The sequence below is a fragment of the Gopherus evgoodei genome, chromosome 10 (assembly GCF_007399415.2).
Source record: "Gopherus evgoodei ecotype Sinaloan lineage chromosome 10, rGopEvg1_v1.p, whole genome shotgun sequence".
Classification (NCBI taxonomy): Eukaryota; Metazoa; Chordata; order Testudines; family Testudinidae; genus Gopherus; species Gopherus evgoodei.
In genome coordinates, this window is record NC_044331.1 from 79,114,937 (window position 1) to 79,141,097 (window position 26,161).

The window sequence follows — 26,161 nt, forward strand, 5'->3', positions numbered from 1 at the left end:
GCTTCCAGTATCTAGCAGGAGACGCCTTTAATCAAACTGGGATTGAGCCCAGCTTTGCATAGGGGCAGAAGCACATTATTGGGTGAGGAACAGGTACATCTGGGGCTTGTCTCCAAGGATATGATATTGGATTTTAGCAACAAACATGGGCCATGGGCAGGCAGATGCCAAGGTGGGACCTATGCTGGAGCATGTGCCTAGCCTTACCGAAGCCCTTTTGCTGGCGTGCTGGTCCCACGGCTGGGAGCCTTGAAGGGTAGAATGTAGATTAGCTACCCTTCTGAGTGAGCATAAACACTGGCTGAGCTGCAGCCTGTGGCAACTGCCAGGGACAGGGCATTTCATTGGGGCTGAAGGGAGCTCAGACTGTACTACCTTCGTAACAAAAGCCAGGGCTGCTAAGAGTCACCGGCACCCTCAGCACTAGCCAAGCTAGGAAGAAACGCCTCCGCTAGGAATCATGATAAAGTCATGGCCCTTGCAATGCTAAGTCACCACACTGGCAGGCGGGATTGCTGGCCAAAGGCCCAATCCACCAGGCTGCATTTGTAATCTGTACTGGGCATTCTCCAGCTCTGCCTGATGCGTCGCTCCCCAGAGCCTCAGTCCTGCAGCAGCTTGTGTTTTACAGTCGAGCTCTCTGAACAAAGGTGAGCAAAGAGGGTCCCAGCGGCTGTGCGGGCACGCAGCTCGTACAGGTCATAGTCGTGGGCCCACTCCACATTGCCCCACCGCTGGATCTGAAAGGAGAGAGAATAAGCAGCTCACTCAAGAGTTAGTTAGAAACGGGTTTGGACTTCAGGACTTCTTGGCCTCCATTTTGCTGTCTGTAAAACAGAGCTAATACCTCCCAGGAGTGGCACCAACGCCTCACTAACCAGTGCCTGCCCAGCGCTCGGAGACCCTCAAGTGAAAAGGGCTATAGAGGACAACATATTAGGGCCTGATCCAAAGCTCATTCAAGTCAGACTTCCATTAACTTCACTGGACTTTGGGTCAAGGATGGTTTTGTCCAAGGACAGAGCTTTTTCTGTTCACAACAATCACGTTAGCATTAGCTTAGTCCTTGGCAAAGTGCTTAGGCCTGGCCAAAACACAGAATAAAGACCATCCTTGGGCTTTGCACTGCAGGTTGGAGGAGGGCCGAAAAGCAGCAGTCCAGCCCTCAGCAGGTTGGACTCAGAGCGCCTTTGGCTGTTCATCATGTGAATTGAGTGGCTGAACACTCAAACCGTATTGACCAGAGGCAGCCTGGTGGAGTGAACGTCTCCTGTAATAGCAGGCAGTTCTGTGGCCAGTCGTTTGTGCTGGGAGACCACTTGTCATGCTGAGATTATCGCTACTGGAATGATAGGGTTGCTCTGGAACATAATTTACCTGGTATTCTTCCTCCAGGCGAGACAGCTGCACGGCTTTTTCTACTGGAATGTGTCTGTCAATCAGTCCCATGGACAGAATCAGAGATTTCAACTGTGTGATCACATATTCTATACCTGGGAGCAGGGAAAATATCAACCATGAACCACAGTTATTTATACAAAATCAGGTCAGCATCTTCACACCTTCTGAAGGTGCAGCCAAGGCGTAACATGTTCAGCAGGATCAGACGGGTAGATGATCCCCCACACCTTGGATCAATGCACTCTACAGAGTCAAGTCCACAGTTAATAAACACATGAAATTTCTGTTGCTAATCAGGATCCATTGTTACTGTGATGCAAATGGCTGCATCTCTGACTGCAAACCGCTTTCTCTCATTCTGAAACAAACCCTTATAACGTAATAATCCCACACCACTGGATACTAATTTGGAAGGATTCCCTTCTGCAGGATGGCAGAGCTCTCATTTTAGCACTGAAGAGCTAGGGATTAGATCAGAGAACACGCACAACCCTTTAGGAGAAGGAGACAGAGAAAAAGGGGCCTGAGCTGCAACGATGATGAGCATTTGTGACAGCTGGAAGTGCTGAGCACCACTGATAATCAGGCCCATGTTCAAGGGAAGGGGAGGAGACAAAGAAGCATGAATCATGCTCAATCTGAGCTGAGCGATCAGCTAGAGTCAAGGCCAGATTTGGGATCAATAGTGAACTGACTGCCCAGGAATACAACAGCTGGGGCCTGGGCCCTTGCTGTCCCCAGCTGAAGACAGACATGCCAAATACCAACCAACCAACTAAAAGAAGCATCCCAGACCTTACCCCAAACACAAGGTGACCAGAACTGTTTACAGGAAGGATTGAGGAGGCCCTGAAATCAGGACAGAGAGCACACTTTTCTACTAAGAATTCGGTCTCTCTCATTGTCTTCTGACGAGGTAGCCAGGGATTCTGGTGGGTTTCTGGTCTGCTTTGTTTAAAACATCTTTATTTTGAAAGGAGAATGACACAAGGAATAAAGAGGGGATGTGTTGGGGTAAAACTCCATTTTAAAATATTTACCATTGGCCTGAAAGAATTTTTAAAGTCTTGGGCGCTTTTCACCATTTTTACTGTTTATTTGCATCTTGCACTTCAAGGAGGATGAGCAATGAGAACAGATTAGTTAGTTTCACCTTTGTTTCCAGGCACATTCACTTTCTGGATCTCGTTCAGTTGCACAAGAGTAGAACAGCTGGGCTGCCAATAACCACAGCTCTTACATTTTAAATCTAAACTCAGGGGTTTTCGTTTACTGGGGTGGGGGTGGGGGAAAGTCACGAAACCATAAATCGTTTCTGTGCACTTGGGTTTCAAACCCCTTTTCTTGGTAACAGCCTAAATTTTGGACCGAAATCACCTGAAAATGTCATGTTAAGGGGGAAAAAAAATGTCAGTAGTTCTGACAGAATCAGGGCCTAATATAACAAGACACTGTCCAGTGAAGAGAGAGCCCCTGCCCTACAGAGCTAACGGTCTAGCTTGGATTTATTTATTTTAAACTACAGTCCCCCTTTGTTTTTCCCCATTGATTTAAAGTCTCCCCTCCTTGCCCAAAACATTTTTGTTGTGCTGGTTGCTGCTCTGAGAGAGGAAAGGGCATATATGTGAATGGTACGTGTACCCTGGATGGACGGACACACCAGGTAAGTTGTCTTCAGTACCTTGCAGTGCCCACATGTTGTAAGATGCCAAATGGCTGGTGAAAGTGTCTTTGGTCCTGGCTGGGATGTTGGGTCCCATGATGCTAGTAGAGGAGCCGATCTCCACGTTGTACCTGGAATGAGTTAGATGGTACCAGACAAACAATTGGTCGTTGAGACACGGGAGCCTCAGTATTATTATGAAGCAAGACTCTGGCTAAATTTAGCCCTGGCGAGAGCAGATACAACCCTCATTTATGTCAGCTAGGGTTAGACCTGCTTTTTCCCTTCGGGGTCTATGTGGGGACATTTCCTACCCACACTGCACCACTCTAATTCATTCACAGAGCCAGTCAGTGCAATGTTGCATGTGCAGCAACATCTGGTCTTGCTTATGGAATTTACAAGCCTAATTCCCTTCCTCCTCAATGGGCTGAGACACACAGTGAAGGAGTCACCAAGACATCATGCTGGAGACTGGCCAACAGCAGCTCCTCACTACTGGAGACTTGACACCCCTTAGGTACAGTCTCTGCCCTCCAACACCTCCTCATTACCCCATTTCCATGGCCCAACAGTGATGAGCACCCTCGGAATTCCACAGAGAGGGCAGCTAGCAATGAGAAGGGAAAAATCTTTGACTTCTTACCTTTTCTCAGCCCACTCGATCATGGGATCCCATTCATTCTTCTGAAGTTCTACTAGGCCGGCTGGTTCCTCCACCCTGTAGCTAGAACATTGCAACAAGAAAACAACCTTCACCGACAAATTATTGGCCTTCTTCACACAGTACATGGAACAAACCCACCAGGCAGCTAAGCCTTTTTCGGTGATGGCAAGGGGAGCCCAATATTTGAAGAGCATAAGCTTCAAGTGAGCAGATGCTGCCGGCTAAGGAAAGGAAGAGCTTCCATTGACGACCCTCCCTCAGATCCAGAGCCCTCTGCTGGACAGACAACCAGCCAGCTCTTGATCCCTGTAAGGAGAGATGCTGCTCCAACAGCGCTGCCCAAATGTAGGGCCTGATGCTGTGATATCACTTCCAGGTCTTTGCCTGTGTCCTCCTGAAATAACTGTGTGGGCTGTTCACAGCCTGCTTGAGTGCCAGCCCTCAGCTCTGCTTCACACCACGAGAGACCTCTGCAGCCACAGGCCACAAAGCACTTTGACTAAAGGTGGGTCAGTTTTACAGATGGGGAAACCGAGGCACAGGGAAGGCCACTTACTTGTCTGCTATCAAATGGGCCAGCAGTCGGCCTCAGTGCACCCTGGATCAGGCTCTAAATCAGCAGTGGGATTAAGTGCTGTCCAGTGGTCAGAGCAGGGGCACTGACCCCTGAAGCACAAACTTGTTAGCTATCTGTTTTAAAAAACACTTCCACAAAATCTGGCAAGGGACGAGGGTCCCAGAGCCCATGCTCCAGCCTGAATGTCTACACGGCTATTTGTAGTCCCACAGCACGAGCCCAAGTTAATTGATCTGGGCTCAGAGACTTGGTGCCACAAGTTTTTCTTTGCACTTTTCAAAGACAGTTCCGATCCCTTGGTCAGAGCTCCTGGTGTTCAACGAGGCAGGCCCATGGGTTCAGTGAAAAAATAAGAGATAGTAGAAAGGAATTCTAGAGCAAACCAGGTGTTAAGGCTCAGCACGGAAAATGCCATGCTCCTTAAAGCCAAATCGAAGGCTCTTGCACTTCCAAATTCTTACAGACCACAACATCTTGTGGGGAGCAATTCAGGCCTAGGGCAAAGTCTCAACGGAGCTGAACCCCATCACTCCAGGCCTGAACTGGCGCCCCCTTGCAGGTGGTGAAGTCTCCCAGGGGTTCGTGAGTTTGGAGAAGACGGGATAGCACTATGTTGACACTATGAGTGAGTTGTGCTTCACTACCCCTAAGGAATGGCTCTGTGCTGGTCCCCTTTCAGAAGGGGCCTGTCCTCTGATCCGCTTGGGCTGCTAGGCTCCAGGGGACGTACTACACACTGGGGTCATTGCAGAAGCTGTACCTCTACAGAAAGAGAAAGGCAGATGCATTGTTCAAGCCAGGGCGTCTGTCCCAAAGGCTGTATTTGTGCCAACCAGTCGCCCAGCTTAATGCGTTTCCAAACCTCTAGTCACCCTTCCGGTCTGCCCAGCTGGAAGATGTAATAACCCATAATAATGCAATGAGACTGGCCTGGCTTCTAAGCCAGAGGTTTCCCTAATGAATTGCAAGTGCAGTCAGTCTCCTACCAGACAGTATCTGTCTCCAGGAACTTCACAGCTGCTCTGATTAGCTGATCTTTGTTTCGCTGAGATGGGTTGTCCAAAACTGTGTTGCACAATGTGGTCTGGAAAACAAAAGGCAATTACACCAGCCAGAGTGCTGGGGAAGCGGCAGCTCTGATTTTACAAGGTCCCAGACAACAGCTGAAGAATCCTTATTGTGCTAGCGACTGATTAAGGGATAGTGATGCAAAGCCTAGCCCAGGAGATTAATGAGCCCAAGCCCACTGGAGACGATGGGAATCTTCCTGGCTTTGGATCAGGCCCATAAAGACAGTGCCCCTGTGAGCAGTGACAGCGTGGTAGCATGCTGGAGGCCTTGGGGTAAAATCATCTGGATAAGAAGCATTTCCAGTGGCGAGTCATGTCCCATTCACAGGGGAATTCGGCCCATGTTCGGGGGCAGTTTTTAACCCTGGGGTTAGACCCAATAGCTGCTAATGGGTGAGGCACACTTTGCCCCAGCACTGTGGGTCAGGCAAAAGCCAAGAAAGTGTAAAAAAAAAAAAAAAAAAAAAAAAAAAAATTGCTAGACTCAGCCCCTTTATTCATCAATCTAGTTTATGTATTTAGCTCAGAGATGGGGCCCCACACAGACTACAGCTCCCAGCATGTTATGCTCCACCTTTATCCAAGATGAGGCTGTCCATAGCAGTGGCCCCAGCAAAACCACTTGTTAGATTCCTTCCCACCTCGGGGCTCCCCTTCCACCAAAGCCCACGGCGCTCACCAGATGCATGGTGTAGGACTTGATGGTGTCCTGCTGGGAATCCCATTCCGTAGCAACAGCAATAGCCAGGGCCTCGCTGGGGACAGTGAAGAGTTTGGCCTGGGGCGTTTTCAGCTTCCTGTTGTCAAGGTTTATTTCAAAGCCACCTGGGGGATCAGATTAGAAACCCAGCGGGATTCCAGGGTAAAGCACACGCGGGATCCACGTGCAACCCCCAGGCAGGGGACAGATTCAGAGATAAAGCTGAAGGGGGCAAACTCATCCCCAGGCAACGCCAGTGATACACCTGGCCCAGGAGTCTCCCCACTGAAGGTCTATGGGGCCCTGCTCTACCAGAAAAGAATTCCCAAGAACCATTCTTGGAAGTCATTTCCCTTCCCATGGTTTTGCCAGCCAATGGGGAAAGGGCAAACCAGGTTTGTGACAAAGCTGGCTCTCAAGGTCTGGTTTCCAGGTCTGGCCAGCAACTGCCAGTAGGCAGGGCCTGCGTTCCATAACCACCCTTCCCTGTACCCAGCTGTCACACAAAGGACCATGCATCGGATACCCCACCAGTCTCCTGGCAGAAGCACTCACCTTCGCCTTGGGAGATGCTAACGTTCTGGTAAAACCTCTTCCTTTCTAGGGGGGAAATTACATCTACTCAGAAAGCAGTGAGAACAACAGTCAAGCCCCCCTCCTCATCCCTGCCCACTGCGGATCTGACATGGCAGTGCTGAGCATGGCACAGCTGGCCTCCTTCCGTAGCTGGTTCAGAGTCCCTCTACACAAGCCCATGTACCCGAATCCCTCTGGACCTGCCTCAGGGCTTTGGGGCAAGGCCTGTCCTGGGAGCTCACCATGAACCCCGGACCCCGCTTTAAGCAGAGCAGCTGCTTCCCTCTAGCACGCCGGGCCCAGCTGTAGTCTCATGCCTGTGCTGTGGCACCCATACACAAAGCAATGGGCATGACATCGACAGGTGTGTGTTATGGCTCATTTGGCTTAGTAACGTGTCAGGCTCAGCACTGCTGTCAGCCCTTTGAAACCAAAGAGTCACCCCAGGGATGCATCTGGGTCATCCACTCTTAGTTTCAGCCCCTCTCCCCACCCACTTTCTAAGCACCACCTGTGCCCAGGCAGAAGGGAGACACCCAACTTACAGCACTATTCTTCCACTCCCTCCCTCCCAAAAGCAATCCTTCTCCTGTGTATTTCAACAGAGGAATACGGTGTTGGCATATTACACACTCCAGATCTTTTTCTACATATAGCTTTCAAATGCTGTTTACTCTGGGGCACTAGGACCAGGTGCTGCTTCTCCTCCTTCACACCAGGTGGCCTTTGGAGACACCTGTAGGGAGAAGGAGCCAGAGACTCCAGCTGATCAGGGCAGAAAAGCCAAAACAGGACACAGAGAATTTGCAGCGATTGTGACTGGACTGTCTGTGCCCAGTGCTGATCAGCTGTTTGCTCTAAGTCTGCTCTCCCAGTCTCTTCATCTGTTTCTCTCCACACCAGCCCCACATATCCTCTTCTCCCCTGCCCTGCCCTTTTCTCTCCAGTTAGCTGATATGTTCCTAACTAAACCCACCACAAAAACAAAAACAAAAAAGTAAACATGGCACTAACATGTCATTTGCTGTCACCCCAGTGTCCACTCTGCTGGACTGTTCTACCTGCCCCACTCACATCTGTCTGGTCCAAATAGACTGTAAAATTTTTGGGACAAGGACCATCTGCTATTCTGTGTATGTCCAGCACCTTGCACAGTGGGGGCACCCTTGATTGGCCCATAGGTACAATTTTAATAAACATGACGGATGATAATATTAAACAGATGTGAGACGCAAGGGCACAGAGCAGGCCTGGAATACAGGCTGGTGCAATCCCTACCACCAAGCCCCTCTTTGCCAGACTGAATATTAAACTAGCTCTGGGTCAGTGGACCAGCTCTCCGGACACAGTCTTGGAAACAAAAGTTATGTGACCTGTCAGGAGCTTTGCTCAGCTGGTCAAAGCTGTTCCACCTGCTGGAGTGATGCAGCAACTCCAATCAGCAGGAGCTACAACTCCTATGTGGCTTAGGTGGGTCACCAATATCCAGCCAGCTTTTAAAACAGCTCCCTCGGATGTGATTTCAGACAGAAGCCAATGATGTGCCTGACTCAACAATAGCCCCTAAATTACAGCAACAAGCTAGCCTGTCATCTGCCCTGAATGCCCTCTGGCTGGATCCAGCAGCACTGCCCACAATGAACGAACCCATTTCCTGCGGGCGTTCACACAGATGCCAGGTATACTGCGGCATGCAATTTAATATACTGGGGGAGCAATGATCTCTTTGCTCTTCCCCAGGCCGTTAAACGGAGGATCTCCCTCCCAGCTGCGCCTGTTATGCCCAGGAGCCCATCTGGTGCAATAGCAAATCTACTGCTAGGGGTTACAGGCCCCAGTCTTAAAAGCAGTTTCCATTCGGCACTTGCACTGTTGCCAGGCACAACCATTAGACTTCTAAATGGCATGAACAGCACCTGCTAATTCCCTGACTGTGCCCACATGTAACACAGCTCGATCCCTGCACTCACAGCCGTCACACCCACCGTATTCCCTGCTCCAAACAAAAACCACAGGCAACATTAATGAATGAATTTAAGGGTACCCTCGGGCCTTTGTTACACAGGAGGCCAGCCTAGATGATCACAGTGGTTCCATCTGGCTTTACAATGTAGTAATACATTAACATAGGAAGACAGGCTCTTTGAGGACATGCAGAGCAACAGCAGATAACAAGTTCCAAACTGGGAGCTATGTGCCTGTACTGTGGATCCAGATCCGAGTCTGTGTTAACACAGGACTGGACCACTTACAGAGACAGACAGACACCTGGCTCCATTTCCCACACAAAGCAGGGAGAATGGGCTACCACTCCAAACCCTTGCCCTTACAATAGTGACAAACTGGGCCTGGCCTATGGCTCCCTTCTTACATCGGACTGCACATGCAGGCCCTGAGTTTCCAGAGTCCCAGTGAAGGCAAAGGCAGTCTGCTCAGACCAAGCCAGTTGCAGGATCAAGGGACTTAAAGAATGCCATGTTGTTAGGACTATTCAAGCATGCACCCAAGGCCTTCATCCTGCAACAAGACACACCCCCTAGTCCTGTTTTAATGGGGCTCCAGGCCATGCATTTCATTGCAAGTTCAGGGTCTTGGCTTGTGAGAAACAAAGGGTCAAATTTTACCATTCTCTAGAAACCACTGAACCCACACAGGAAAGATGTTTAAAGCGCCACTTCTACGACTAAGGAAGGATGGACTAGTGGTGGAGGTGTTAGCCTGTAACTCAGGAGACCTGGATTTGATTCGCTATTCTGCCACAGACTTTGTGTGTGACCTCAGCTTCTCTTTCCCTCCGTTCCCTGTCTATAAAGTGAGGAATCGCAGCACTGCCTAGCCTTACTGGGGGGTTGTGAGAAGGAATAAATTAAACAACGTGAGGTACTCAGCTACTGTGGTGACTGAGGTAATAGCAGTACCTAAAATAGAACTGGCAGCACATGCTAACTGCTGCATCTGTGCGACCATAGGCAGGCACAGGAGCAAACTCACACACTGTCAGCAGCAGGCATGAGGCATTAGACTTCAAGCTGGGTGGGGCAGGGATACGGTTTTCTTTTGCATCTGCAGTGCCCTGCACATATCTGAACAGTAAATGTTCATTGTCAGGCTTGAAATACCTGGGTCTCCACAACTACTGCTACAAATGTTCAGTTGGGGCCCACACAAGCCAGAGCCCTCCTCTGTAAATAGGGGATTGTGCACCTCTCATAAACTGTGGTCGCAGCCAGCTTTTAGGACTGGCTAAATCCACCCCGGACAAACGTCACTGCAATCTGGAAATGAGCATGTTGAAATTTGTCGTGCGTGCAGCAGGATCGCTGTCCAGCTTTGTCCTCACCTGTCGGCGGGGTGTATGTCCGTGCCGTGCCCAGCAGTGAAAGGCTGGGGCCCCCAACAGGAGGAGTCAGACACAGCCATGGGGTCTGGGGCGGCCTCGCGTAGAACAGCCACTGACAACTGCGCCACATTCTCGGGAGCAACAGCTAGATGGGGACGATCTGGCCCTGTTAAAGACCTGGGCTCCTAATGACTTGGGACCGCCCACCAGGATCAATGGCTTCCCCCCTCACCCCACAAGCTGGGATCAATGCCACCACAAAAAGCCCCCAACCGGGATCAACGCCCCCCACTCAAAGGAGCCGCCCTAATCAACGTCACCCAAAGAACCCTTCTGCCAGGATCAATGCCCCCCCCAGGAGTTCCCCTGCTAGGATTAATGCCCCCCCACCCGCAAAGAGCCCTCCTACTAGGGTCAAGCCCCCCCAAGAGCCCCCCTGCTAGGATTAATGCCCCCCAAGAGCCCTCCTGCTAGTTTCAAGCCCCCCCCCAAGAGCCCTCCTTCTAGGATCAATGCCCCCCCAAGAGCCCTCCTGCTATGATCAAGCCCCCCCCCAGGAGCTCCCCTGCTAGGATTAATGCCCCCCCCCCCCGCAAAAAGCCCTCCTGCTAGGGTCAAGCCCCCCCCAAGAGCCCTCCTGCTAGGATCAAGCCCCCCCCAGGAGCTCCCCTGCTAGGCTTAATGCCCCCCCCACCCGCAAAGAGCCCTCCTGCTAGTTTCAAGCCCCCCCCCAAGAGCCCTCCGCCAGGATTAATGGGCTCCCCAAGGAACCCCCAGCCAGGATCTCCGGGTCCCCAAAGGAACCGCCCCCGCCGGGATCGGTGGGCCCCAAAGACAGAAGGACAGACCCCCACGGAATCCCTACAGAGTGTATAGGCCCTTCTCCCGCCCTTGAAGGGGCCGCACGAGAGCGGCTTGAGGGACAGCTGCCTCCCCCTCACACCCGCCGCTCTGCTAACCTCTCTGCCACTGGGCGCCGCCATCTTGCTCACTCACGTCCAATCAGCATCATAATCGCTAGTTTGTCCCTCCGAGTGCACCGTCACTGGGGCCTAAAGGAAACTACGAGTCCCAGGGGGCAATGCGGCCACCCGCCTGACGTAAGTAGCCCAATGGGACGGTCGCCCCGCCCCCCGCAGCGCCCGCTGGGCCAATCAGCATGTGCGGAGGCGCCGCCGGGAGGCCCTGAGGCAGGCGGCGGGGGTACCGGCGAGTTCCCGGGTCGGTAAGGCGGCCGGGCCGGCTCCCCGCAGCCCGTGTCACGCTGGCGCCCGGGGACCCCCCCGAGATGCCGGTGCGGAGCGAGTGCTGCTGCCCGGGGGGAGCCCGAGGGCGCGGGGCCGCCGCCAGCCTGGTGCCGCCGCCCCCCATCAACACGGCGCAGCCCGGGGTCGCCACCTCCCTGCTCTACAGCGGGGCCAAGTTCCGCGGCCAGCAGCGCAGCAAGGGCAACGCCTACGAGGTGGAGGTGGTGATGCAGGTGAGCCCCGCGGGGATCCCCCGCCCCGCCTCTCGGGACCCCCCCTAGAGCTCCCCCGGCCCCCGGCGGCCCCCCTCCTGGAGACACCCCCCCCCCAGAGCGCCCCCTGCTCCCGTCCTAGGGACCCCCCCTAGAGCGCCCTCTGCATCCTTCCTGGGGTTCTCCCCTAGAGCACCCCCCGAGGTTCCCTCTCCTAGGGACCCCCCCTAGAGCGCCCCCTGCTCCCGTCCTAGGGACCCCCCCTAGAGCGCCCCCCGCTCCCGTCCTAGGGACCCCCCCCCCAGAGCGCCCTCTGCATCCTTCCTGGGGTTCTCCCCTAGAGCACCCCTTCTCGGGACCCCCCCTAGAGCACCCCCGCCCCCCGGCGGCCCCCCTCCTGGAGACACCCCCCCCCAGAGCGCCCCCTGCTCCCGTCCTAGGGACTCCCCCTAGAGCGCCCCCTGCATGCTTCCTGGGGTTCTCCCCTAGAATGCTCCCTCCCCGGGTCCCCGCTCATAGGGACCCCCAGAGCACCCCCTGCATCCCTTCCTGGGGTTCTCCCCTAGAACATCCCCTCTCGGGTCCCCACAGGGCACCCCCCGAGGTTCCCTCTCCCAGGGACCCCCCCCGGAGCACCCTCTGCTCCCATCCCAGGGACCCCCCCCAGAGCACCTCCTGCATCCCTTCCTGGGGTTCTCCCCTAGAGCACCCCCTCCCTGGGTCCCCTCTCCTAGGGACCCCCCAGAGCACCCTCTGTTTCTGTCCTAGGGACCCCCTAGAGCACCCTCTGCATCCTTCCTGGGGTTCTCCCCTAGAATGCTCCCTCCCCGGGTCCCCGCTCATAGGGACCCCCAGAGCACCCCCTGCATCCCTTCCTGGGGTCCTCCCCTAGAGCATCCCCTCTCGGGTCCCCACAGGGTGCCCCCCGAGGTACCCTCTCCTAGGGACCCCCAGAGCATCTTCTGTTCCTGTTTCAGGGACCCCTGCTAGAGCACCCCCTGCATCTCTTCCTGGAGTCCCCCCCGAACCCTTCTAGAGTGCCCCCTCCCTGGGTCCTCTCTCCTAGGGACCCCCCAGAGCATCCTCTGTTCCCGTCCCAGAAACCCCCTAGAGCACCTCCTGCATCCCTTCCTGGGGTCCCTTCCGGACCCCTCTAGAGTGCCCCCTCCCCGAGTCCCCTCTCCTAGGGACCCCCAGAGCATTCTCTGCTCCCATCCCAGGGACCCCCCTAGAGCACCCTCTGCATCCCTTCCTGGGGTTCTCCCCTAGAGCACCCCCTCTCGGGTCCCCACAGGGTGCCCCCTGAGGTCCCCTCTCCCAGGGACCCCCCCAGAGCACCCTCTGTTCCTGTCCTAGGGACCTCCTAGAGCGCCCCCTGCATCCCTTCCTGGGGTCCCCCCCCGGATCCCTCTAGAGTGCTCCCTCCCTGGGTCCCCATAAGGTGCCCCCTGGGGAACCCCAGAGCATTCTCTGCTTCCCTCCCAGGGACTCCTCTAGAGTGCCCCCCACACTTCTGGGGTCCTTAGAGCACCCCTCCTCTGGGAACCTCCTCGAGCATTCCTGCTGCCTCCTGGGGTCCTCCCCTGGGTCCCCCTAAGTGCCCCCTCCCTGGGATCCCTCAGAACACCCTCTGAGGTCCTGCCCATGGGGGTCTCCCCTAGAGCACTCTCTATTCCCCTCCCAGAGACTTCCCCCTAGAGTGCTCCCTTGGATCATCCCCTTGGGATCCTCCCTTCTGGGGTGCCTCAGTCCACCCTAGAGTGCCTCCCATGGACCCTCATGAGCAACCCCTCCTTTTCCTCCCCCTGGGTCTGCCCCAGTACTCCCTGTATTGCCTCTTTGGGCCTTTCTCCTAAGATCCCCCCTGTTCTCCTAGAGCAGCCCTTGGGGATCCTTTTGGGCACCCCCTGCCCCACCAGAGTCTCCCTAGAATGATGCCTGTTCCCCAGAGTGTGGACCCCACCTGAGCCCAAGCACCCACTGCCCCCTGAGGACCCTCCCCCAAAGACCACCCCATGGGGACCTCTTTCCCCCATTTCACAGAGATCAGGATCCAACATCTATACATGCAATACCTCCCTCTCTCAGTTTGCAACCCCTGCTCCCTGAGATCTCCACATGGGTCCCTGTCCCTCGCAAACCTTCTCTTGCACAGACTGAGATCTACATTGTCGCCAAAACACACACGCACCTGTGGGACACACACCCCTCACCAGGCACCCCTTCCCTCAGATCAGGACCTACTACCTTCTGAGACCCTTGCCTGTAGGACACTTCATTCTCAGAGATCAGTGCCTGTGAGGTGGATGTCCGGGGAGATTAGGGACCCTTCCCACCCTACGAAGGCCTTCATGGCTCTAAATGTACCTTGGGCCACCAGCACCTGTGAGGTGGGTCCCCCAATCCAGGCCTGCAACACAAGGACAGCTGTAATACTGACAAGAACAAACTCTGAGCTGGGCAAGACAGGTGAGACCTCTCTAGGCCCCCACCCGGCCCCCACCCCAGAGTGCCCCTGCATGAGCTAGAGCAAATCTGCTCAGCAAATGATGTCTCCCCGTCATCCTTCATGGAGCAACGGGGGTAGAATGTAGTAAATGAACAAAACCCTTTGCTAGTCTGGGGGCTCATCCCTCAGCTTCAGTTGAGGAGAAAAAGCAAGCAGCTGAGATTGGTTGAGTGGGTGAGTAATAGGCTGAGTGGGTAGTTGCATGCCCAGGCCAGCCTGTATCAGGAGGGCTGGGGAGGAAACTACTTGATATTAGTCATCTGGGCGTAAGATACCCTAGACATGGGGTTTTCCAGCCACCACAGGTGGTTTGGCCCTGTGGGACTCACCCTGGGACTTCAGTTCTCCAGCCTTGAGATTCGCCGTCTCTGCATGTCTAGTTCTGGCTCTGAAGCCTTTGGATCTCACGCTGACAAGGGAACAACAGCCATGTCTACTCCAGCGCTGCAGCTACACCGTTGTACCATAGTGTGGGCCCTTCCTTAATGCAACACTCGAGGTGTTTTCTGTTGCTGTAGTTAATCCACCTCTGCAGGCAGCAGTAGCTGAGGCCAAGTCTACAGTAAAAGTTAGGTCGACTCAGCTGTGTTGCTTAGAGATGTAAAGCTGACCAAACCCCCAGTGCTAGGTCGATGGACGTATTCTTCCATCGACCTAGCTACTGCCACTCAGGGAGGTGGATTGAACCCTCCCATCTCTGTAGTGAGGATCTGCACTGGAGCAGTGCAGCATGCAACTGCAATGGTTGAAGTGTAGACACAGAAGAATTCTTCTGTTGACTTAGGCTGTCAGCCTAGCTGCTTCTACACTGGGAACTAGATCAGCTTAACTACAGGGCTCAGGTGTGATTCTTTCACAGCCGTCAATGAGGTTGATAAATTGTAAGTGTAGACCAGGCATTGGAGCAAACCGTAGCAATCAGTCCTGAAACAGAGTGTAGCAAGAGCAGCTGCTGGGCCCAGCTGTGCTGCAGGGATCTCTTCAAATGAGCACTTGTCTCTGCAGCCCTCCCATTCCTATTTAGAGTGATTGTTTCTCTGTGCTTTATTTTTAGTTGTAGGCGCTGGCATGATCACTTTGGGCAGAGCTGGTGAGATGTAGGGTGGGGTGTAAGTGGCAAGCCAGATATCTGATACGCTCTTGCAATAAAACATGCTGCATGTTAGAGCTCCAACTGGACTGCAAAAGATCTGGAGGTTTAAATAACAAGAGCTATGATGCAGCCTGACACATTGGTCAGTGTTGTGGAATGATGTCAAAGTCCTAAGGTCAACAGACACGAGTAGCATTTAAACCACACTGTCAACCTTCACATACAGTGCTATGTTTGTCAACAGCACAAGAGTGACCTGGAACAGCTAGCTTCAGTGGAGTCATCCTATGGCTGATCAGCTTCATTATAGCTCTTCTTCCCCCCAAAGAATACCCAGTCTTTTAGCTTAAACTCTGATGTTTCGCATGTCATCGGAGGGGCGGAGTTAACTATAATTATTCTGCATAAGTGCAGTGAAATATTTGAACTTAATTTGCTACAGATGGGAAAGATGCATCTTTGCTTTTGAGTCAGGGTTTCTCAAACTCTTCATTTGGCTTTGAGAGCTGCTCTGGTGATTTGTGGATTTCTGAGCAGAAGTTTCTAGAAATGGAAGTATCCCAGTAATTAGACACTGCATGGCAAGTAAATGGAACATTCAGTCAGAAGCGGGGGAGAAATGAAGGCATTGGGAATGGGAGACAGGTATGTGTTAAGATACAGTTTGAAGAGAGGTACATGCAGACTTTTCTGGATGGCAGATATTCTAGAGAAGGCTTTTGTGTGCAGCAGTGATGGGGTTGTTTAGAAGGGACCAGGCCTTAGTGCCAGATCAGTAGAGAGAACTCATTGGGGTAGGTCACGTTATGGAAGTGATGAGAGACAGATTTACTAACAGTCGCCATCAAAGCCAAGGATGAAACCAGAGTTTCTGGTGGCAAGGGAGAAAGATCTGATTGTTTGAGGATGTTCCCTCTGTTCTTGTCACTCACAGATGTCTAGATTGTTGGTAGCATGTGGTTAGAGAGGGTGACAGACAAATCAGGAAGGCTGGCTCTGTTGATGTGCTGTGACATTGGGCAAATCACTTCACTTCCAACTCAACTTTCCCTTCTGTAAAACGGGGAGGCTTACCTATCTTTGTAAAATATTTTGAGATCCTTGGGTGAAAGGTGCTATACAAGTAGAACATATTATTAATTAGTTGAAAGCACATGAGACATTCCCCAGCCCGCTTGCAGAAAAGGTGATGTGGATACCCCTAAATGATTCTCTGCTGAGCTCAGATACCACTGTGTAATCAATGTGAATGACCTATGAACAAAGCTGGGCAATGCAGTTCTATGCCATCCTTAACAGAGCTGAGAGCAAAGTGCATTAGGCCAATTTAGGGATCTTGTTCCTGGATACACATTCTTATAGATTTTGTGCTCTCTGTCCTAGCATGTGGATATGGAAAACTCCTATCTTTGTGGATACTTGAAGATTAAAGGCCTTACAGAGGTGAGCAAGTGTTACTGAACTCCTTTCCTATACTCCATGGCAATGAAGGGCAGCCTCTGCTTCGGTTCTGGCCAAAGGTATGAAGGTCTGTGAGGTTGAGCCCATAATTAAGACTGTTGGGTATTTTAACCCCTTTCCTGTGTTTTTTTACACAGTGTAAACCAAGTATACATGGCTTTGTAGCAACTTATTTAAAAATTGTTTTCACTTGCTGTCAGCTCACAAGGGCTGAGCTGAAGTGGACCTGACTTTGCCATCACCATTTAATTGGCTGTGTGTGTATCTTTGTTGCCCCAAACCTCCAGACAAGCCAGATCTTCCTGAAGTTCTTCTTTCCACACCTTTCATGTAGGACCTGCCTGTATTAACAGCTGACCTCTCAGGCATTCAGCAGGACGACTGGTTTAACATGCAGATTATCAGGTTTCTTTCTACCTCTGCATTCCTTTCCTCACGAGCTTCTCCTGACACAGGCTCCTTATTTCAGCTGATGGTACACGATGGTTCACTGCTGTTGTAGAGCTCGCGGAGAGTTTCCACACAGTGGAACTCTAAAGTATGTCATAGTTTCAACATACGTGAGCAGGGGAAGCCCATCCAACCTAATTCTTCTGTATGTCTTTGGCTGATCTCTGTCACTGTTTTCTTGAAGTATCAGAGGGGTAGCTGTGTTTGTCTGGGTCTGTAAAAAGCGACAGAGTCCTGTGGCACCTTATAGACTAACAGACGTATTGGAGCATGAGCTTTCATGGGTGACGAAGTGGGTATTCATCTACGAAAGCTCATGCTCCAATACGTCTGTTAGTCTATAAGGTGCCACAGGAGACTGTTGCTTTTTCTTTAATTTCACCGTCATCCCTTCTCAAGGAGCAAATTAAAGGTGTGGGGAGTCAGCAGACAGATTGCGGGCGAGGGGACCAGTGTAGGACAGATGAATGGAAGAAATGGGCTATGGGAGAGAGATGGGAAGGGACATCCTGTTAGAAGTATCTGGAACGGGATAAAATAAGGTGCAAAGCAGAAAGGGGGACATCAGACCAAACTCTCCGACCACCTTGGGGGGGGTTGGTGCTGACGTGTCATTGTTTGCTGAAATGCTAGCCGGTGTCTGAGTGTCTCTCCTCTCCTATGCAGGATCTAGGTTTGTGGTTTTTGTTTTGTTGTTGGCAAAATTCCTTAATCTTTAATTGTTTTTACCCTCCTCCTAGGAATACCCGACCCTTACCACTTTCTTTGAAGGGGAGATAATCAGTAGAAAACACCCCTTCTTAACACGGAAATGGGATGCAGATGAAGACGTCGATCGTAAACACTGGGTAATTAAACACATTGGCAACCAACTACAGATCTAAAACCAACCCAAACATGTTACCTGTTTAAAGGGGATAAGCAAAGGATTTTTTAAAAAAGAAACAATTAAGGCTTTGTTGTGGTGTATCTTTGTTGTTGATTACAAAGACAGCCTGAAAAGTTCTCTCCTTAGGCTTTACTCCTGGTCGCTTTCTCCCATAGGGATTCTTTCCTTTCCTTTTTTTCACTCCTACTAATGTAACTCCACTGATGTCGCCGCACCAGTGCAAAGCCCTGGTGTGGACACTCTGTATTGGTGAAAAAAATGACTGGCACCAGCATGACTCAGCTGTTTTGAAACGGGGGGAATCTCCTCTGGCACAAGTGGCTCTTTACCCAATGAAGCACTAGTGATTTCCAGCAGTGCAGTGACATCTGTTCTGCTATGTCCATGCAAGAATCACCCATGTAGACAAGCTCATAGATCAGGAATGTCAGTTCTGACCTTCCCTGGCTTGGCTGGAGGATTTCTTTGCAGACTTTACAAGTGCTGTTGGTCTCTTCCACTCCACTCCCCCCAGGCCTTACTCCAGATGCGTTCCTGAGAACGAATTATAATGATCTTCTGGCTGATGGGACCACATCTGGAGTAAGGCCTAGGGGGAGTGGAGTGGAAGAGATCAACCAATTCCAGTTAAGGAGGAGAAATTTCTGCCTCTCGGTTCCTAATGGAACATAGTACTTGTGCTGAGGGAGAGGTAGGCTCAGGGATTTCTGCCAGTCACCCTCCTGTGGGGGGGGGGGCTTCTCCCTCCTCACTGAGGGTGGATTCCACATGTATGCCGGTGTACCTCTCTTGGGCACCAATCCCTTACCATCTTCACGGCAGTGAGTTTCATGTCTCTACCCAATGAGTATAAGGAGCGGCTGTGTGTTTCGCAGCTGAAGCTGATTATACCCCAGTCTCACTTGCAGGTTGATTGAAGTCATTTCACAAACTGTGGCACGCCTTAGACATTGGAGCTGCCTCTCTCCTGTAGGGAGGGATGAAGGGATGTTGGATTTCTGCTGTCAAATATTTTTGAGTTTTGTCATTAACATTAAAAATGTTCTGTATTGCTGGTGAAAGGTGCTAGCTTGACAGTGCTGGAAACTGAGAACCTTTAACACAGAGGTCCCCCAAACTGTAGGGTGGGCCCCCCTGGGGGGTGCGGAGGAATGTTCAGGGGTGGTGCGCCAGGGCCCGGGCCATCCCACACAGAGGGCAGGGAGGGAGCGCTATGCCGCCCCCCTCTGCCTTGCACTTGGCTGCGGCTTCGCACCTGGCCTGGCCCCGCTTCCTCCCCCAGCCTCATCCCCCTTATTGTACATGTTCCTCCCCCACCCTGGGAGCCATGGCCCCACTCCCATCTCTGGCTTAGGGCGGCACCCTGAAAAGTTTTGGGACCACTGCTTTAATAAAACAGTTACAGGGGGAGTAGCTGTAAGGGTGTGATCTTCAGCCACTTCAGGAGAGAACACGGGGAGTTCTGATTCCATGGCCCATTCTATCCCTAGTGCCCCTGCTGTGACTTGCCAGCAGAGAGCCCAGGAGCAGTGGTGGTTTTGATATGGATGCTCGCCCTGGATCAAGGCGAGTTGGCTAGCTAGACTGATTTGAATCTGTGATGCAATGGCTTAGAAATCATAAATTGCCAAACTTGGGGATAAAAACAAAAAATCCTACTGGATCATCCATTTCCCATTCCTGCCAGTGCAGGGTGCAGTTCCCAGAGACTCTGGTAACACGTTCTTCCCTTCATAAACTCTGCTCACTGAAAGTCGGCTGTGCTCTAGGAATTGATTTTTGTGTGTTCTGTACTTTCAGGGGAAATTCCAGGCCTTTTACCAGTATGCGAAAACATTTAACTCGGATGATTTTGATTATGAGGATTTGAAGAACGGGGACTATGTCTTCATGAGGTGGAAGGTAAAAGTCTGCCTGTAGATGTGTGTCCCCCAGCCAGCTGGTCTGAAACTGCCAATACTTAGAACATGAAACACATGGGCGCTGCATACAGAATGAAATTCCAGGAAGGGTGTCTCTGTAGCGACATGCATCTGAGGAAGTGGGTATTCACCCACAAAAGCTCATGCTCCAAAACGTCTGTTAGTCTATAAGGTGCCACAGGATTCTTTGCTGCTTTTACAACACTAAGAATGTATCCCTCCTTGTTTGAGAGAGACATAAACATCTTAAAAATGGCACTTCTGTCAAGTTATTCTGCACCACTCCACACATGTAGGTAGCTGGAAGGAATAAGAGACTTTTTTGGCTGTGTGTTTTTGACACACTGTATAGCCAATTTCATTGTTTCCACTGGGTAGCTAAGTCTGTTTCCTCCCATTTATGTGGGTCTTTCATGCTGTTACAGTGGGAGAAAATCGCTGCCTTTAAAAATAGGAAAATGTGATTGTCAAACCACAAATTGGCAGGTGAAAGAGCTGAAATGATTTCTAATGTGTTCTTTAAAACAGGTTGGTTGCAAATGGACAGTGTCCCTTTAAGACCGTTGTAGTGGAGCTCTTTTGAAAGGGTACAATGGTCACTATATACGTGCTGAATAGTCCTGGGGTCCATGCTGGTGTGACTCAAATGAGTTCACCGCTATGAAATACTCACTTGGCATCTTTCTCTGCTCAGTTTCCAGAGCCCGGCCCCTCTGACTTGTGACAAGTGCAAATCTGGACCCCAGGACTACCGAGAGGCAAAGGTTCAAACCCATTTTAAATACAAACCCTTGTTACCTTTTGTGCAGGAGCAGTTCCTAGTCCCAGATCACACAATCAAAGACATCAGCGGTGCTTCCTTTGCTGGGTTTTATTACATCAGCTTCCAGAAGTCTGCAGCATCCATAGAGGGCTATTACTACCACAGGAGTTCAGAATGGTAAGGAGAGCTTCCTTCTCGTCTACAGGCTGAAGGATGCTGGCAGTGTCTGGGCTCCTGTCATGTCACAGCCCTGGGATTGGTTGTAGGACCTTACAATGATATACCAGCCCTACTCTCAGCCCCTGGCATCTGAAACTCGGGCTGGCGTGGAGAGAGAGTTTCTACACAGTATGTGCTTAGGTCAGCTGTAGGTGCCAGCACCGAAAGTGGTGTCATGTTTGTCGCTCTGTCTGACAGCTCAGCCCGTTCACATACCTTTCACTAGCCACGGAGCACAGTAAAATCGAGGTCAGAAGATCTGAAGTGGAGAGGTCAGGCAGCTGTTGGTGAATTACTGCTAAATACTATTGCTACATGTCAAAAGCTTTTCTTTCCCTCCTTCTGCTTGTCTGGCATCATACTTACCGTATGCCACCCGAGTGACTCATTCTTCAGCTGCCCGCTGTTGAGAGGAAGCCGTGACTTGTGTTACACATGATGGCATAGCGAAGAACACTCAGCATCTTGAGATTAAAATACTGTCTCTGTGATGCTGGCGATTCCCTTTTAACCTCTTCAGGATTGACTTTCGGGATGTTTCCCTTCCCAGCTTGCCCTGTTAGCATGGTGTGCTGATGCTCAGTGTCGGTCACTTAGTTGCAGGGCTCACTAGCAGGTCAGAGTCATGGGCTCATGGCTGCCTCCTGGACTTGGCTCTTGCTGGATGCAGAGGCTATGCGGGCACTGTTAGATGCTGTGAATAGGGTTTTCTTATTGGCTATAGAGCTGTCCTTATATTAATATCCCCATCTTGGTAACACCATCCCAATAACGGATGTCAAGCCATGTGAGTAGCTCCTAACTTGACCCCTTCAGTAATTCCATGCATACAGCAGGTGCGGGCTTCCTGAACAGCTATCCTCCCCTCCATCTTTACTATCCGGAAATCTCTGTAGTTCATGGGGAAGGAATGGAGGAACCACTGTGCAAGAGGCTCTTTCCAGAGCCAAACTGCTGGCCATGCCTGTGCTACACTGCTACAGCCATGGTGCGCTTTGCTTCTAGCAACATGCTGTCCTGATCAGTGGCGCGGAGGCTGCCTGTGGGTTTGGTAAGATTGTGTTCTCTGCACTAGCAAGTCACAAGCCTCTCTCATACTTGCTCCCATGCTAGGGTAAAAGAGACGGGAGGGGGGGATGACAGCAATACAGTCTTGTCACTCCAGGATTGGCCTCCTCTGTACTACTTGTTCTGCTCATCTCCTGTGACTTGAGCTTCCATGCACCCAACATTCTGCATCTGCCCTGGGTAGGACCAACTGAAAAGCAGGCATCTGTGGAGGAGGCAGGCAAGGACCTTCTGAAAAGAGAGTGAAGAGTGTTCTCCCAGCTACCAGTTCTGCTGTTACAACCTTCAGTTAGGTTTCATTCATTTCATCCCAGTCTGCAGAGCCTCTGCCAAGGACGCATGGTGAGCAGGCAAGTCAGGGTACTGGCTCTCCATTGCTAGATAGCTTGAAAAGACTATTAGCCCTGTATTTTTAGCAATATTAGGGAAGTAAGCAATGGCCAGAGCTGTTAGGTGATTGTGAATGGATGGGAAGTCTGCACAGCGATGAATGAAATGGTCTGAGAGTTTGAGAGCCCTTGATGCGGGTGCAGCTTTTTCTTTCCGGATGTAATGAATGCGTCACACCTTAATTTGAAAGTGTCTTGTGAATTGCAGCAAAATACAACCAGCTGTAGACAATCCAAAGTGATGGGGCTGAAAATCGGGATTAAATCAAAGAGGCACGTTTTAGAGCTTGCGTCCATTCTGAAGTTGAATGGTCAGATCCTAAAGTGTAAGCAGCTGACGAGATGCAGAGCTCAGGGGAAGGTCGAAAGGGGAAATGGCTCATTGTGTCTTGTCATTATCTTCCCTGTTTTTCCTTCCTCTCAGGTATCAGTCTCTGAATCTAACTCATGTCCCTGAGCACAGTGCACCCATTTATGAGTTCCGATGACAGGCGGACAGAATGATACCAAGTGAAAACAACCCGGGCAGGAGAGAGCGTGATCTGCCATGAGAGAGATGTCCCTGTCGGAGTGGGGGGACACGCGCTTCTCTTCTGCCCAACGGACTTGTGAAAGAAAGCATGAATGTCAGCCCATCCGACCCAAGGAGCATGGCTGCAGGAGCTGGAGTCTCCCTCCTGCCAAATGGCAATTTGATCTTTAATCTGGTTTTAAAGCTACCTTTAAATGCACTTTCTTTTTGCACAGCTAGTTTCTTTATCACTGAAATTCCTCCTCACCCCCTTCTGGAAGTTTGGTCCTAGCTGGAATCAATACCTTCTCCTCTGAGTAATAAGAAAACATAAGCTCAGCACTTATGGTTTCATGTTACATCCTAGTATGGGTTGAAATACAAAGAACTGTGGCTGTTCACATTTGTCACTCTGTCTGACAGCTCTGCCCCTTCCAGAGCCTGGCGTGTCAATGCATGAGTGAGGCTTTGCCTAGTGGAGAGAACTGCTGATCTGCAGAGTCCACTGCAGAAGCATTTGGCTGAGACAGACAAGTCTTGAAGACCTAATGAATCTCCAGCTCATACTGGCTAATGAGGTTAGCCGGAGCTGCAGATCTCTCAGGAACGCTAGCCACTTCTGAGCTGCAAGCTGTTCCTTTGTCTTGATATGCCACGGGGAATAGATTAAGTGTAAAGACTTCCAGGCCTTCAGTCGAAGTGGATCTGAGCTCTGCTTACTAAGTGTATATTTGCTCTTTACTTAAGGGTAAAAAAATAAAAAAGACTTTTAATAAAAAAAAAATATTTTTATGGTTCCTCTTCCCAAGGACCCTATGGCAAATGCACAATTATTCAGAATTACATTTTACTGTTTTCACATTGAAAACCGTGAATGTCTACATTAGTTTTTTATATATATGTATGTAATCAACCAGCAGCTTTGGAAAAATCATCCTGGTACAAGTGTTTAGCAGCATTGCAGAAATGATGCTAGTGAACTGTTTAGCATTTGTACCTATTTTTCGTGCTACACCAACATCACTGCTTGATACCTTTATACCAGGCAAAACGAAAAAAACCAACAAAAAGAACAGTGGCTGCCCTACAACTTTGAAACGTTCAAGTGAAATAACTTAAGGCTTGTGTGCCAAAGTGTGTGCGTGTATGTGTGGGGGGAGGTTTTTTTAAAAGACATTTTAAAAGTTGGCATCAGTTGTATATTTAATATGATACTCTATGCGTGCAGGGCTTTTGTGAGACAACTTACCTTGCTTTTTCTGCCTGTTTTATTTAATACAAAAAAAAAAAGCTATTAAGAAAAGGGAGATTTGTACCAACAGAGCAAATCATTTTTAAAGAATGTTTGCCACTTGCAATCAAAAAGCAAAGCCCTTCACTTATGGAGTGCAAAGTTGCTTTTATAACTAACTTTTCCTTTTCACAGTGTCTGTATTGTATTTTGCAGAGGCTGAGTTGATAGTTTAAGCCTTAATGAGAAAGCATTCAGGTCTCAGTGGGCTCACTTTGTATATTCCACATTGGGAACTTGGTTTATTTTGCTTAAGAAAATGAACCAGTTTAATTTGCTCAGTGACATAATAGTCAAAGCTTTGTCCTGTGGCCCTGTTTACCCTAGCTGTACCCCAGCTTCAAGACACATTTGGGAAAAGTTGCCTAAACAGGCAAGGAGTAGGTTTCCATCTTAAAGGTTAGATGGGAAACCACCTGGTGTACTGAAAAAGGTGGAGGATGAGGGAACTTAACTTCTTGTAGGTCTTGATGGAAAGCAACGGTGGAGTTAAAAAATGGCTAGAAGACACATGCTGAAATGATCTCCGATAACAGCCAGAGGGCAGAGTGGGTGAGAGAAGTGTCTTGTCTAGGTCCACTATTCTGATGACACAATGATTGAATAAGGCGCCTTGGTAGTACAGGGGCTGCTGGCTCACTCCTGTGTACTAGGAGGGGTTTGTCTTATTTCAGAGAAGGCAGTTGTGGCCACAAAATATGAATGGAGCATTTTTCTCTTTTCCAGAGAAAAGATCAGGCCCATCTGTGATAATGCCTCCTTAGACCCTTTTAACAAAAATTAAATTTGCAAATACTTTTAATCTGTTAGTGGTTTGTGTGCCTCTGCAGCGGTGTGCAATATTGTCACTGATACCCAAACCCATCACTATGACATTTGTGTGACAATTAGAATTAGGCTTTAACTTTAAACACTGTGGTGGACATATGCAGAAACCGGGTTGCAGGAGGTGCCTGGGGTCATCTAATAATCAGGAAGCTCTCCTAATGTGTTCCCTAAACCACTGAGACTTGGTGTTTTTGAGAGGGATTTGGGACAGACGGGGCTCTTTTCCCCCTCACATAAAGCATATTTCAGCTGAAATCCAAAAGTTGCAAAGGAATGAAATTTTTTTTAAAGGATTATCTTACATTCAGAAAAGGAGAAGCTTTTATTCTCTAAAGCCTTGATTTGCTTGTTTTTTTCTTCTGAAACTGTTTAAGCTAAGAGGAAATGCTCTTAATTACGTTGCATTGTGGTGAAAGAAAACTAACAAGGTGAGACTTCTTGGGGAGAGTAAGTGGGAGGGTGGGTCTTTGAATCTTGTGAAAGTTTAAAAAAAAACAAAACTAACATGAGTGCAGAGTCCAAGTATATTTATGATTAATTGTGGAAAAGAGACTGGGAGAAGTATTTTGCAGAGCTATCAACGTCCAAATTAAAAAGAAATGTATTTTAAGGAGCGCTTGTTTGTGTGTTTGTAAATTAAAGCAATTCTTGTTTCATAGGAACAGCAAGTTGAATCTTGCTGATCAAGCTTTATGGCTGGAGAATCCAATAAGCCACTGATTGTCTTAAGTGAATTACCCTGGCTTTAATTGGAATAGCTTATTTTCTGTTTGCCATTCTGACAATCAAATTATCATAGTGAGAAAGTTCTCTGTAAAACTCTTCCCGATTGTTAGCTTTATATAAAGCTTCTAAGTACGTGCACCTAAGCCCCCTCCTTTCTTGGCTGCTTTCTCAAAGCAACAATGGCTGACTGGCAGCTGAAAAGTCTGATGCCCTCTCCCAAACACAGTGGTCCAGGTCTTAAAGATACAGTACTGACAGCACAGTTCTTACAGCTCCACACATCAAACCTGGAACATGGCCACTTCAGGAAAATTAGCTCTGTGGTTAGTTTACATATCTTGCTGTTCTGGTTTATATAATTTATTTTTATTTTCCTTTCCTGGAAAGCCTGAAAGGTGTGTTTTTTGTTTTTTGGTTTTTTTGTGGCTTAGGAATAGTCATGTTTGCTGACTAGAATAACAATATCCATCTGTTTGCATTTGCTGTTTCTTTAGTGGTTGTGAAGAGAGGTGCTAACATTATCTTCTTGGAACCCATGGTCACTTTTCGACAAATGCTGGTTTTCCTCCACCATGGCATCCTGTTTAAA

General features: G+C 50.1%; 2 protein-coding genes across 3 annotated transcripts; one reads left to right on the plus strand and one right to left on the minus strand.

Moving 5' to 3' along the window:
• Window positions 1–2: 2 nt before the first annotated feature.
• On the minus strand, window positions 3–11,005 carry ATPAF2 (ATP synthase mitochondrial F1 complex assembly factor 2). Of its 2 annotated transcripts, XM_030577918.1 has the most exons (9): window positions 10,954–11,005; window positions 9,995–10,160; window positions 6,634–6,678; window positions 6,058–6,203; window positions 5,295–5,392; window positions 3,711–3,791; window positions 3,083–3,195; window positions 1,378–1,493; window positions 3–740 (listed from the first exon to the last, which is right to left on the minus strand). In XM_030577918.1, exons 2-9 carry the CDS (start codon window positions 10,122–10,124, stop codon window positions 603–605), a joined length of 867 nt encoding a protein of 288 aa, XP_030433778.1. In that variant the 5' UTR covers window positions 10,125–10,160; window positions 10,954–11,005; the 3' UTR covers window positions 3–602. The 2 variants fall into 2 exon arrangements, with proteins under 2 accessions (XP_030433778.1, XP_030433777.1); XM_030577917.1 differs by lacking the exon at window positions 10,954–11,005 and having other exon boundaries at window positions 9,995–10,423.
• Window positions 11,006–11,188: 183 nt separating this feature from the next.
• Window positions 11,189–25,456, plus strand: GID4 (GID complex subunit 4 homolog). The gene is made up of 6 exons (XM_030578073.1): window positions 11,189–11,474; window positions 16,439–16,498; window positions 17,707–17,814; window positions 19,656–19,757; window positions 20,587–20,717; window positions 22,641–25,456. The coding sequence occupies exons 1-6, from the start codon at window positions 11,283–11,285 to the stop codon at window positions 22,702–22,704; spliced, it is 657 nt and encodes a 218-aa protein (XP_030433933.1). The 5' UTR covers window positions 11,189–11,282; the 3' UTR covers window positions 22,705–25,456.
• Window positions 25,457–26,161: the final 705 nt, after the last annotated feature.